Raw genomic sequence first — 14,128 nt, 5'->3', positions numbered from 1 at the left:
TCTAGGATGCCAAGCCAAGAGGAATGCAAAGTTTTCTATTGCGTATTCAGTACCGTGTTCCCTGTCTCCTCTCAGTACAGCAGCTTTGATTTTTGTGAATCTATGTCTTTTAATCTGCTTTCATTAGTTCCTGTCTTTGTGGGACAGCAAATTTAGTATAGCTTTTAAAGCAATTGCACTCTGGATGGTGTGCGCGCCGGGTCTGACCCCGGGTCGCTTTCGTCGCTCTGCACGCGGGCTGTGGCCAGCAGCCCAGGCAGGCCGGGTCAGAGAGGGCGGGCGCCGAGCTAGAATTAGTCACAGACACGTAACGGTTGATTTTAAGATTGTTTTACTTACACCGAGATGGTCGTGGTGTAGGCTGAGAACTTGCTTGAGTTGCGGTTACAACAGAAAACACGAACACACGTGGAGGTTGCAAGGCTCCACGCAGACAGAACACGAACAACCACATGGAGTTTGCTAGGCTCCACGCAGACAAACTCCGGATGTCCAGGACAAGCGCGCATTAAACTCGTTGTTACGTCTTATAGTAGGCTCCGTTCGAAGACGGGAAGAGGTGGGCTGTGGATCAGGCCGCCAAACCCCTCTGAGCGACACACAGGGTTTCTATTACCCTGCCGCGCACACCCAGAGTCCCCACGAGATGGATGTGGAGTCCTCTTCAGCTTGGGCGGAAACTGCTCAAGCCTCTTATACGGCTAGCAGGCCAATCGCCAGCCGCCACGTGTGAATAATTTAGCACTAGCCAATTGCAGGGCACGAATTTGCATACGACGAGAAGGAAACCTTTGCACTGTGCATTTCTGTGCTGCAAAGGAAATGCACCCTGCAAAGATCGCTGCAAAGTGGCGGGAACACTCCTTTGCACGCGAGTTCTCTGCGCAGCAGAACTCCCCCGTGCAACGAAGCTGTATACCCGCGGGGATAATTCTTAGTGCCGAAGCACACACAAAAAAAAATCAGACCTTTGGGTCATGACAGATGGCACTTGCAACAAAGAGTTGCTCACTTTCATGGTTAGGGGCAGATTCTCCGCCTCCCTCTACTCCTTTTGCACAGATCGAGGTCAATAACTGTCCGCAAGTCCTCTCTAGAGATCTTTCTGCAGTAGGCCTGTACCAATTGGCCAAGTTTGCTCCTACAACACCCTCCCCACATCCTCCTAGGCAGGAGACAAAGATAGAGAAAGAGTCTGACAGTAGTGCAATGGGTACCAACATCTTCCCATGACTCTGTGAATGCCATTGCCAGCAGGTTTGTGTTTGAGTAGCTCTCAGGCTGCCCTAACCTGCTGTGGGAGACAGGCCAAAAAACTCAGTGGCCCTAAATGGGTATCTGCTGCTTACCCACTGTGAGGATGGTCATAGGAGAGAAGCACATGCATATAGTCAATAATGACTTATTTGAATGATGAGGCCTTACAGCAGATTTTACGCCAGAGGAAATGATCTCCTCTTGTCTTGAAAGGAATCATTAGCTCAGGTTTTATGTAGCAAGGCTTTGGCAACCAGAAGTTACACCTGCAACAGCTCTCCTTTTGCTGCATAAGACTGCAACAGTTTTAGTCCAGCTGAGCAGAATTTGGCCCTTGCTACCCCTTGCTACTTTTATCTTAACTTAAAGTTGGAGCAATACCAATCAAAAGCTGGTTTGGGGCTGGACAGTCACATTTTTTCCTAAAATATTGGTACTCTGTCTATTTTTAATAACTCCTAAATGTGCTGCAGTAGCTTTTGATGACTGTTTCTTAGCTTTAAGCAAAGAGGGGGGGAACCAATGTCCTTCAATAGCAGTTTTATCATCCTAATGCTTTTAGCAGGAAGCTGTAAGAGGATGAAATGGGATGGGAGAGTTATACGAGTAACAAGAATATCCAGAGTTGTTATGGCAAGGATTTAAAAGCACCCCAGAGTTTTAGAAAGGATGTAAACTTTTCACGCTTGGGGCATCAGCCAATCTGATGGGAGTGAGGAAGGAACGTTAGCAGGTTTTTCCATCCCTAATAATAGCCGAGTGTTTTGCACCTTCTGAAGAATTTTCTATAAGCTCCTGTCTGAGGCCGATGTGAACCACTGATCTGATCTAGTATGGAAGTTCCTCTGTCCTTAATTACTTGGGCTTGGTTCTTCTCTCGCTTGCACTAGGTTTAGGCTGGAATAAAACCTTTGAGGAATTACTCCTAAATTATCCTGTTGGGTTAAGAGTAGAGTCCAACAAAACATTCAATTCCACTGCCCAATGGCATTCAGCTGCTGTACTGTGCTCTCGACCCGAGCACAAGAACCCAAAACATCAATGGGAATTTGCCACAAGGGTCAATTATTAAACAGAATATAACTACAGCACTTTCAGTTTTGCCGCTAGTGATATCTAGGCATCATGTTGACCCTCAGTTCCAGGATGAAGGTCACAAAAAAAAACAAAAACCCCAGGATTTGGTATTAAAAGTGGGTTGTCAGTACTCCCTTTCAGTTTTGGTGCTTCCAAATGGAGCCTGATGCACCTGCTTTCCTATTTTAGATGCTAGCATTCAACCAGATTATTTTTAATAGAGATAAGTATAGGAAAAAAGAATCATGCACAGGGCTTTTGTATTATTAGGCTAATGAAGAAAAGGGCCTGGTGAGACGGGATACAGGCGCTGACCCTTTGTGAGGAGCCACATTCATGTTCGCTGACAATGGGACAGTGGAAAGGCTCAAAACTTGGTCCGTCGTGCACAGAGTTGCTCCTCTGGATTACTGATGGTGAATTAGGTTGATTGCTTTTAGAAAGTCAATTTTTCCAGGCATTTTTTAAATTTTATTTTAGTGACTTTATTTCCCCTTTCACGGTATATATTCACATCATAGTCACTTTTTTTCCCCTCAAAATTTGGCTGCCAAAGCAAGGGGGTGCCCATTACATGCACGTGAGGGCACAGCTGAGAAACTCACTTATAAAAACTGTGATACTGTATTTCAGTGTCCATCTCCATCTCCCAGGATCTTCTAACTTAAACTGAATGTGGATTGGAATAAATGTCGCACGCGGTGTGGGCTTCCTGCATTACAGTCTTCAAAAAAGCACAGCTCCTAAGAGGACTCTCATTTGAATCTGTTTCTTTAAAAGCTGTGGGTGGGGATATTACTATTTAATAGCATTCAAATGTTCAGGGAGTGGCTATTACCCAATACTTGCGGTACCATGATGCTTATTCTTTTTTCTGCATTGACAATTAAAGCGGTGCAAGGGCTTTGGATAACACTTTTGACGTAGTAGTGATGAGTCTCCTGCCTAAACCCTGCCTACACTGGCACAGTGCTCTTGATCAAAGCATAGCTAACTTATCCTGGGGCACGGAGAAGCATCAGCAGCCACGGAGGATGTTAAACGCTCTCTGTCACCTGGCAGCTCTTTGCTGGTGTCCAGAGCTGGTGATGTATTTTCCATTTTTTCAGTGGAAATACCTATTTGCAAACAAACAAACAAAAAAATCCCAAAAATGATCTTGCAGAACAAAAAAACAGCTTTCAGCCTTGTCCTTTGTGGTGACCCAGAGTTTCTGCTGCAAGGAAAAGGACAGAGGAAGGGATTACTCCAGGGGTGGGAAATTATTTGGGCTGGCGAACCACTTCATGAGTTTTGGTGACCTATCGAGGGCCACACCTGTCCCTCTCCCTCTCTCTCCCCACTTCCCCCTCCATCCCTCTCTTCTGGGAGTGTGACCAGTGTGGACGCCTGAACCCACCCACGGCTTTAGCACACCCAAGGCTGGACCCTGCAGCTAACAGCCATGTCCACAGGTGCCCAAAAGTGGCTGTTAGCTTCTTGGTCAGGGCTTCAGGCAAGCGGGGAGGAGGGGGCAGAGGCCATGCTACAGCTGTGGGCCGTGACCAGTGCAGATGCCTGAAGCTGCCTGCAGCTGTAGCACATCCTGCCACCCCCCGACCCCAGGTGCCCAGATCACAGATCGGGAAGCTGCCGGCTGCATTTGGGCAGCTGTGCACGTGGCTGACAGCTACCAGGTCCGGACTCGAAGGGTAGGGAGGCATGCTACAGCTGTGAGCAGGTTCACGCTTCTATTTCTGTGCTAGTGGCAGCCCTGGCCCAGAGAAAAAGAGCACCCAGCCTGCTGAAAGCAGCTCCTGCTGCCTGACACCACCCGGCAGCTGGAGCTGACTCCTGCCTGCAGGCTGAATCCATTCACTTGGCAGGCACCCTCCCACGAGCCAAATCCAATCAGTTGGTGGATGGGACCCAGCCCGTGGGCTGTATTTTGCTCACCCCTGGAGCACTCACACAAGCATGTGACCAAGCTGATGGCAGGGACATGAAACCATAGCTGGTTCCAAATAACAAGTGTACTAGCAGGCATGTGGGCTGGTAGGGATCTCTAAAAGGACCGGCCTCTGACAGTTATTTGTCGAATCTGTTCTTAAAAACTTCCCGTGGCAGGAATTTTGCAGCCTCCCTAGGTACCCTGTCCCTGTGCTGAATGATCCTTAACATCAAAATTTTCCCCCTAACATCTCACCTCTCTTCCTTGCAAATTAAGACAACTTTGTTTTATCTTACCTTCAGGGGTTGCAGAGAGAACAATTAATCATCCTTTTTACAAGACCTTTTTACATAGTCAAAGGCTTTATCATGTCCCCCTTTCTGGGCGGGGTGGGTTTTGAACCTAAATATTAGCAGTTCTTTTATCCCTTCCTTGTAGGCCAAGTTTGCTAAACCTCTTACTATGTTTGTTGTTCTCCTCCAAACTCTCTCTAATCTGTCTGCATCATTCATGAAGTGTGGTGCCTACAGCTGAAAGTACTCCAGGTGAAGTCCTCCTAGAGCTAAGTGGAATTATTACTTTCTCTATTTTATGTATGATACTCTTCCTAATGAGATCTGCCTTATTTGCAACAGATTTATACCACTGACTCCTATTCTGATATAGCTCTCAAATTCTTTCGAAGGGTCTTAAATTCTGCGGCTAGTAAAGCGACCAAAACGCTGGCTTGCATCCATAGATGCTTCTCAAGCAAATCCCGGGACGTCATTCTCCCCCTGTACTCGGCCTTAATGAGGCCGCAGCTGGAGTACTGCGTCCAGTTTTGGGCTCCACAATTCAAAAAGGATGTGGAGAAGCTTGAGAGAGTCCAGAGAAGAGCCACGCGCATGATCAGGGGTCAGGGAAGCAGACCCTACGATGACAGGCTGAGAGCCCTGGGGCTCTTTAGCCTGGAAAAGTGCAGGCTCAGGGGTGATCTGATGGCCACCTACAAGTTTATCAGGGGTGACCACCAGTATCTAGGGGAATGTTTGTTCACCAGAGCGCCCCAAGGGATGACGAGGACAAATGGTCACAAACTACTACAAGATCGTTTCAGGCTGGACATAAGGAAGAATTTCTTTACTGTCCGAGCCCCCAAGGTCTGGAACAGCCTGCCACCGGAGGTGGTTCAAGCGCCTTCATTGAACACCTTCAAGATGAAACTGGATGCTTATCTTGCTGGGATCCTATGACCCCAGCTGACGTCCTGCCCTTTGGGTGGGGGGCTGGACTCGATGATCTTCCGAGGTCCCTTCCAGCCCTAATGTCTATGAAATCTATGAAATCTATGAAATTGCTATGTACCATCCAACCCTTTTTATGCAACCCAAGCTATGCACAAGAGCACATCTAAATAAAATGCATAGGAAATAGCATCACCCAAATATGATCTACATTTTTGCTGATCAAAGAGGCTGCGGGAAAAAATAATTAAAAAGTAAAAGCCTTATGCAATGAGATTTAAAAGAAAACTTTGGAGGCTGACAGGATGCATCTGGCACAACTTCAAAGTCCATCAAAGAACATATAATCAATGTTTGTCAATAGCAGTTTTCTATCCTTTAATTTATCTTTCATGGATATAAAGCATGATGTTATTAGGATCCAGTCCATACGTTAATTCTGTTTGAGATTTGATGAATCAGGTCCCTATTAAAATTCAGTGCAAATCAGCTTACTCAAGGACACGTTACATAAAGCCATCCATTATCCAATTCCTTTTATCTTGCTGTCTTTCTAACTAGTTAAAGAATCTTGAATTCTCTTCAACTACTGTATGTGGCCACCAACATGCAAACACACCTGCATATTCCTGTTTGTGTCTAAGTATTATATATATATTGGTTGTATAATATTTCAACGTATATTGCATTTTATACGTTGTATAAATAGACATATTGAATTTTATGTTATTATTATATATAATAATTCAGTATGTATATTATTTCTAAATTCTGTATGCATGTGTAAGCATCTGTACACACAAACAAACAATGTTTATATATTTGGGTTGCACAGTCAAATGCTTGTATGTTAAGCAATGCCAGAATTAAGGTTGCTTGCAAAGCTTTAATTCAGCCTTCTGTGTATATACATTATGATAGCCTTTAATAAGTGACCAGAGGACGGATGCTGACCTAATGAGCGTCTAATCAATATTTTCTTTCTTCCCCTTATTAAGCAATAATTCTGTTGCAAAGGCCTGAGAAAGACAACAGATCAGAGTGTTTTAACACTACAGGTTCCTATCTTGTGAGTCCTGGTTGCACACCTACCTACTAACATTGCAGCGGCACCCTTGAAAGTATCTCAAGGCACCCTGGTTGAGAATCACTGCCATAAGCTCTTTGTAGTAGGGACTATCTTCTTAGATGTCTTTACAATTCACAGCTCAATGGGAGCCATAATCTTGGTAGGGATTTCTAGCCGTGACCATAACATAATAATTCCAGCTTTTGTTAGTCCCAAATCAGTCAACATACACAGCTTTAATGAGCCTGAGCACATCTACACATGCATTAAGGCACTTTAGCTATTCACACCTAAATTTAGGCACGAATTTAGACACAAATAGCCTAAAATCGCATTTTTAAGGTGCATTACCTACATGTGGACCTGTGCCCTTAATGTGCCTTAAAAATAGCTAATGCACCTTAAATTGGCATGTGTAGACACGCCCTGTACTAGCTTATGGTGGAGTTACTTAGTTTACTGCATCTTAATATCAATTCATATGTAGATGGTGATGCTTTACAGTCCACTACACAGTAAAGCACATGTGTCGATGCAGCCTGTGCATCACTGTTTTGACATGTTTGCCAGTTGTCAAGTCAGGATCACCTGGACAGGATTCAGAGGTAGCAATTTTTCAAACAAGATAGACTGTTGACCAAGCATTAACTATTAAGCAATATTGGAGGCATAGTTAATTATTTGCATTGGATAACTCACTTTTTAACCATTATAGATTGACTGGGGGGAGGTGGGGACATGGACAACAAGTGAAAACTCATTTGAGGAAAACATTGGGAGTGTAAGGATGGTTAACGGTGTTGTGTCCTTTCTGTTTTTTCCTGTGATCATTTTACTGGGGAATGCACCTTTCTGTGTAAGTATACTTCAGCTCTTTGCCTCTATAGCCACGTTCAGTTATTTGCAGAACTGTTACCTATTGCTTACAAAGATTAGCTGCGTGTCAGGGACTAAAAGTACTGGTTAGTCTAAATACAAATCCACTGGAATACTGTGGATCTAAACATGTGAAACCCTCAAGCATTACTGAGATGGCATCTCATGTAGGTGAGTCTCCAGGGGCAAGAGGACAGAGAAGAAAAATGTAATAAGAACGTAAGTTGAAAGATGGAGCAGTGTTGGACTATGTCTGGAGAGACAGTAAAGAAGCAGGTGGGTGTCATCATGTCTAACAAACACTGTGGGACAGATCTCCCACTGGTGAAAATCTGCTACAAAATGCAGTAAATATTTGACAATGGTTAAACAGTTTTGCCTTGTTTCCTCATAGTCCCTTGTCCACCAGCCTGTCTGTATCCACCTGTTATCTTAGATTGTAGGTCAGAGAAGGCAGATACCAACTTTATTCTGTGTTTGCACAGCACCTGTGGGCCCACAGGCCCGCATGCTGCATAATTAATAAATAAGGATACTACCCTCTTCAGGCTGTCAACTTTGTGGTCCATGTTCTTCTGTGCATCATCCATACCATGGTTTTCACTAGGAAAGCATGTATATATTACTGCGTATTCTGCTCAGTAAAGACATGTTCAAAATCAGCTTTAGTTTGCCCTCATACCCGACAATCCAGAACAACTAGATCCAATTGATCTAGTATTGACTCCTCCTTTATTATTATTATTATTCATATAATAATAATCCATACAATAGGGGTTCTGTGCCATGTATTTAATCAGATGTTGCTCAGAAACCTACAAGTCTCAGGTCCCAATAATACAAAAACCATTCAAATCATGATATGTGGTCCTTGTAGCTGGAAACCTTCATCATTTCAGAGGGTTTTTGGGGAAGGAGTCATGAAACATGCAGGGTTGCATGGGTGTTTGGTGGTGTTTGTGTATTGTTAAACAAAACGTTGGACTTTGTTTAAGCTAATTCTGGTGAAGGTTAGTGGGTTTTGAAATTGCGGTGTTAGTACAGTGTCATGGGATACACACATGTTCATGATTTAGCTAAACATCCCATATGGCTAGTGATACATCTCGGACTTTATGGGGAAGAGACAGTTTCCATAAAAGGATAAATTAAAAAGTCCTGTTTGGTCATTTTATTTAAGGAGATAAATACAAAGGCAGCCAGTTCAGTGCTTTTGTAAAAAAGAGTCCCACAATGCCATCTAAGGCCACGGGAAATGAAAGAGTGGATGTTTGCAACAAAAAAAGGCAAAACCTTATTGACTTTGCATAATCTTATGAAACCACCTCCCATGTGATTTAGTAAGGCAAAGAGTTTAGCAAGGGTTGGTTTTTTAAGTGTTGTTTTGTTTTCCATATATAAGGTATTAGGGTCTGTTCTTTTTTACTTTGTTGACTTCATTCTTGGTCAAACCATAAGAAGTCAAAATAGCAACCAGCACTAAACTGGTGACAATGAGAAGACAGGGCTCTCAATCTGGATACTTCACGGAGTAAGCCAATCATCGGCAGGGGTTCAAAAAGAAGTCCTCCTTCTGCAGTCCAGGAGTGTTGCTGGGTGCCTTAGGAAGGATGAGGTGGTTTCACAGGGACTGCTGTTATGGAAAGGATTTAAGTACTCAATTATGGGCCAGTGGGATGTCTGAACTTGGCTGTTCTGCAGGCTTGCCCAAAAACAGCCAAATCCACCCCTGGTCAGATAGTTTATGCAATGAAGTGGCATCCAAAAAGGGACTCGGTTTTTAAGAGAGGTATCAGGCTTGTGAGGGTCTTCAGCAAAGGAGTGAATATCAACCAGAAAGCGTCATAGATTAATGTGGTACATTAGGATTAGATGCTGATATCTTGAGATGTAGGAGCATTTTACCAGGCAAATGATTGCATTGATTTCAATGGGGATAATTGTGGGCAAAAGGTCTGTTTATTTCTCATAAATAAGGTATTCAGCTTTGGTACCAAGAGTGAACCACCCGCCAGAGAGCTCCAGAGTTACTAAGACAAAGTTCCTCTCTGTTAACAAACCCCAAAATTTTACATCTCCAACATCAGGAGGAAAAGATTAATAACAATATATTCAACATGGCTAGGGAGCACCAAATCCCTGGTGTATCAAAACTCTTTCAGATCTATTCACTCTGTCCTTAAAGAAAATGAAATAATGACTCGGAAGCAAAGGGCACATCGACACATGATGCTACATCATCATACATAGCATACATGGGTGTCTAGTCGTGTCCAGCAGCTACTTTGCTGTAGCAGCACGCTCCCTCAATATAGCGTGCCGCTATGCTGAAGTAGCTGCTAAAAATAACTGTGCATTCAGTGCAGTACGGGCAGTTAACCATGCACCGGGCATATGGCACAGTATGGATGGTTACTGAGCCGTGCTTTAGTACAGTACTTCCAAAAGGAAGTACTAAAGCACGGCACAGTAACAATGTCACCATAGGGCAGACATACCCAAAGAGTAGTTAAAAGTAACTGTTAAAAAGCACTTCTGTTCCTCCAAGCACTTTGATCATGTAGATTTTCTTCTGAAAGGTTTTCGATTTTTCCTTCTGCTTTTAATAATTTGCACAATTTCATGTTCGTTGCAATTCATTCCAAAATTCTGGATGTTGACACCTTTAAATTGAGTCCTCTGGGAGAACTATATAAAGATCCCTGTGGAGAGCGTTATCATTTTTTTTTTTCGAATGGAGTCAAGGAAGCGTTTTTGACCCGACTGGTGAATTTATGATCAGTGATTTGGCACAACACAATAGGGTTTTTATTAATTGGTGTATCATTAGGACGATCCGTCCACCAACCGCAATGGATACAGCACACTTGATCCACACATGCATTTGACAACGTGCTACGGGGATCAATACTACGGTACGTCTATGTCAGTTTTGTAGATGTGACAACACAATCCGATCCGAGCTAGCTCACAACGAAGAGGTTGCCTTAATTCCAGCAATTCCAGCGTGGCAAGCCTAGCCCAACTTCAAATCTCTTACAAATTTGCCTAACTACTCTTAAATAGTAGATTCGTTAATTAGCTTTGACAGGTTTAATCCCACTTCCCTGTAAACATCGCTAAGGAAAATAGACTATGTATCTCCACCCCGAAAAGTTATTAACGTTTCTAAAATGCAAACGCAATTCTGCTGTCACTGAAAAGCAGCACGACAGAATATTCAGCAGGCTAGTTTTTAATAAAACATGTTTTTTCTTCATAATTAATATAACAAGGTTTTCTGGCTTAGCACTTGGCATGAATCCCAGAGAAAAAAAGGGATGGATTGCTGTGACGTGACCATTACATGACAAACATGTTACGAGAGGACATTTTTGCCTTAATGATTTGTTCCAAAAAAAAATAAAAAAATAAGAGGTTGCTCTGAAAATAAGTGGAGTCAAAAAATAATGGACTTGACACTCCTGCTGAACTCAGAGAAAAAGTTAAATTCAAGTTTTCTCTCTCCCTCCTTCCCTTTCCCTACTTCTTCATTTTTTAATTTTAATAGTTTCTGGTTTGAGGAGCTTTTATCCATTTACTTTACCCAATTATGAAATGGCTTCTGCTATATTTTAACAATAACCAAAAAATATTTTAGACATTAGATCTCACCGCATCAGTCAGAAACTAACACAATTCCCGATGTGTGTAGGCCAAAATTCTCCTGTGAGTTCAGTTCAATTTTACCTGAACAGAAACCAGTTACACCTGTGTAAACACAAAAATCCCACCAAAAGGCACTTGGGGAAAAGAATTCCATCCTTAATATCCAAACTCGACAAAAATAAGACCACAAATATGCCCACTTTATTCATCTCCTGTATATTTGATAGCGAACTGTGAATTAAAATATAGAATTAAGACTAAAAACCCCACTCTTTGGTGTGTATCAGGGATCTCTCTAATGGCTGAACCACAGGGGACACGCATTTACTGTAACTACCTATGAAGTCCCCAAGGTCAGTCTTGTGTGACAAGTCATCCCGATGGCTGTTGCCCTTGTCAGTAGAGCACGCTGATGAAGTGAATTTGTGCTCCTGGTCTGTTCAAGGCACGGTGTCATTCGCATACTGGGGTGTGCTCTATTGTGTCCTAAAACAAATCGCAGTATAGAGGAATGTGAATTGTCAAACCAGCATCGATCATGGTCAATCAAACACAACATCTTTTCTCTACGGCACTGGCCTAAGCTTAACCGATGCTACAGAAAAGCAAAAAAATCCTTCATAGTGCCCCTAGCTAATTGTGCAATGCTTTATCGTAGAAGGAAACATTCCTTTCTGACCCCTGAAGGCAATCAGCTTATGCCCTGAAGCACGAGGGTTGATATCACTGGTAACTAAAGGGACTTTAATGACATTGCATAAGCTTGAAGTCTAACAGAATAACCTCCGTTCTTAGCACAGCCTGAAAAAGTGTTTGATGATGCACAGCACTCATGTTAGGTGATAGGATCTGTAGCCCTGTTGAAACAGATTGTGTAGCTTCTTCCTCTTCTCCTGGCTCCTGAAATGCAGCCCGATTTCCTCGTGAGAGCACGAATCCACATGCTCCGCAACAGAGCCACTTCCAAAGCAACCACACATTTCCAAGCGGGTTCTCAAAGCAAGAAGATCAACTTGCAAACCTAAACCTCTTGCAATACAGTAGCCGGCAGCCCACAAGCAGACACTCTTTTCAGTAGTGCCTCCAATAGCCATGCCTTCAGCTCTCTCCTCGGTCCCAAGGGACTCCCATATCAGATGCTAAATCAAGAAAAGGCTTCCACTTAGTAATTATGGAAATAAAGACATTAGGCAATTTCAGCTGTGGATGTTCTGAAACCAGGCACATGTTCCATCATCCCCTAAGGCAAGCAAAGAGATTTCAGCATGGAAATCCCATTGAAATAGAGTTGGTTGACTTTTCTGCTCAAAGGCTTTAATGGAATACCTCTTAGTAAGACAGAGAGGTACCTGGAACCTCGTGGCTATGACAGAGTCCTTAAAGCGAACTATTTTCAACTATAAGAATAATATTACATATTTGTTCCCCATGGGAACACATGCTGGCCGAACACCAGTTATGGTGTTGGCTGAGTGATAGGGTCTTACTGCTAGAAAAGTCACCTTCTCTTAGAAATTAGGAATGTTGCCATCCTACACAGTAGCAGCCAAGAATTTGGAAACTAGTTAGATAGTCAGTCACTGATTCCCTTCTGGTTTGGCAGAAAGACAAACGATCCCACTGAGAGCTATCGGCATGAACAAGAGCCTCACCGTGGAAAGGCAGTTGTTTGTACTATGACAGCTCTTTCATGCCTAATGTCAATAATGGACAGAAGTTGTTCAAATATTCTTCCTTAGGTTTCAGTTTACATTCTGCATCGCTTATGGTTGCAATGTACAATGACTGATCTCCAAGTCTGTGGTCAAGTGCGTATGTCCTATGCTGTCAAATTCCACGTCCTGCACTTAGTGACATTAGTTTTTCACAGCTTCATTCTCTTGCTCTCTGTGGCCTATTGTGTTCTGCTTTTTAACAGCTGCTAGTGAGACCACTGTCCTTTTAGGTTTTGCATCCGGTATATATTTTGCTGTTTCTATAGCCCCTGGTAGATGTTGAAACAATAGTATGATTGGGTTTGGAGAAATGTTATGCCCCATCTCAACCATTGCACCTTCTGCCATTCCAGATGTGTGTGGCAGGAAGTGCGACGTTTCTCTGACCCCAGTCACACAACTGTGGAGATGCAGATCAAGCAGGGCATGGCTCTATCTCAGACCCAGGGCTGCCTCCTGCCTTCAGTAGGCTCCAGACCCTGGACTGTCTAGGACTGGTCCAACAATCAACCAGGCCCCAGACAGTGTCAGTTCTAGTTTGAGATCCCAGAGCTGTCCTGGGCCAGGTCTGACTATCAGCTGACTCTACTGTCCCAGGGCCAGTTCAATACCCCAAGCTGTCTGGACTGGTCTGACAATCAGCTGATTCTTGAGCCCAGCTGTGGGTCTGGTTCAAGACTCTGGGCTGTCCAGGGTCAAGGTCAACAATCAGCTGGGTGTCAGCTGGCCTAGGGACAGTCCTGGGGTCAACCAGTTGCAAGTGCAGCCCTGGGATGTCTAAAATCTGTATGTTCAGCCCAGCTTCCTGCAATCTGGCCTTTTAAAGTGCCTTGTCCTGAAGCCCCTTCAGAGACTGCAGGCTGAGGCAGGAAAAGCGGCTGGTGTCATGAGGCCAGATCAGAGCCCTGGGCCCAGCTGTTGTCAATCCGAAATTCAGGGCAGCTCATCCCCTGTAGCTGCAGGGAAACAGATATCACCTACAATGCCCAGCTGGCCCTAATGAGTCAGTCAGAGCAGTCAGTCCTCTGAGGATACACAGGCTCTACCTTCTTCAGCCTTTAAAAACTAAGCCCAGCCTGAAGTACTCCATCTGGGTAAAGACTGAAGGTCCTTGCTCCTGACCTCTGTGCGCTTTGTGCTTTTTCTTATCAGAGCTTTGGTTTTGTTTCTTGGCTCCTGCTTCTGACTTCTGGAGTATCCTAATTCTGGCTTCAGCTCCTTGTTCTGGTGTTGACTCCTAGCAGGCACATCTTGACTTTGGCTTGGCTTGTGATCCCAGCTCTCATTCTGACTCCCTGGGAACCTAGCTCCTGGACTTCGCCCATCTTTC

The 14,128-nt window shown here is 43.8% G+C and overlaps 1 protein-coding gene across 7 annotated transcripts in view; it reads left to right on the top strand.

The window, feature by feature from the left end:
- HABP2 (hyaluronan binding protein 2) overlaps positions 1-14,128 on the top strand; it is a 137,962-nt gene that overhangs the window by 87,128 nt on the left and 36,706 nt on the right. For 5 of the 7 annotated variants that reach the window (XM_019485957.2, XM_019485956.2, XM_059730144.1 and 2 more), the window contains exon 1: positions 7,308-7,415. The exons of the other annotated variants lie outside the window; for them this stretch is intronic. In XM_019485957.2, the coding sequence (XP_019341502.1) occupies positions 7,347-7,415 (69 nt within the window). In that variant the 5' untranslated portion in view covers positions 7,308-7,346. Of the gene's footprint in view, positions 1-7,307; positions 7,416-14,128 lie in introns of those variants that run through there. 7 annotated transcript variants of the gene reach the window in all.

Source organism: Alligator mississippiensis, chromosome 6 (assembly GCF_030867095.1).
Source record: "Alligator mississippiensis isolate rAllMis1 chromosome 6, rAllMis1, whole genome shotgun sequence".
Taxonomy (NCBI): domain Eukaryota; kingdom Metazoa; phylum Chordata; order Crocodylia; family Alligatoridae; genus Alligator; species Alligator mississippiensis.
This window is presented reverse-complemented; position numbering and strand designations above follow the sequence as displayed.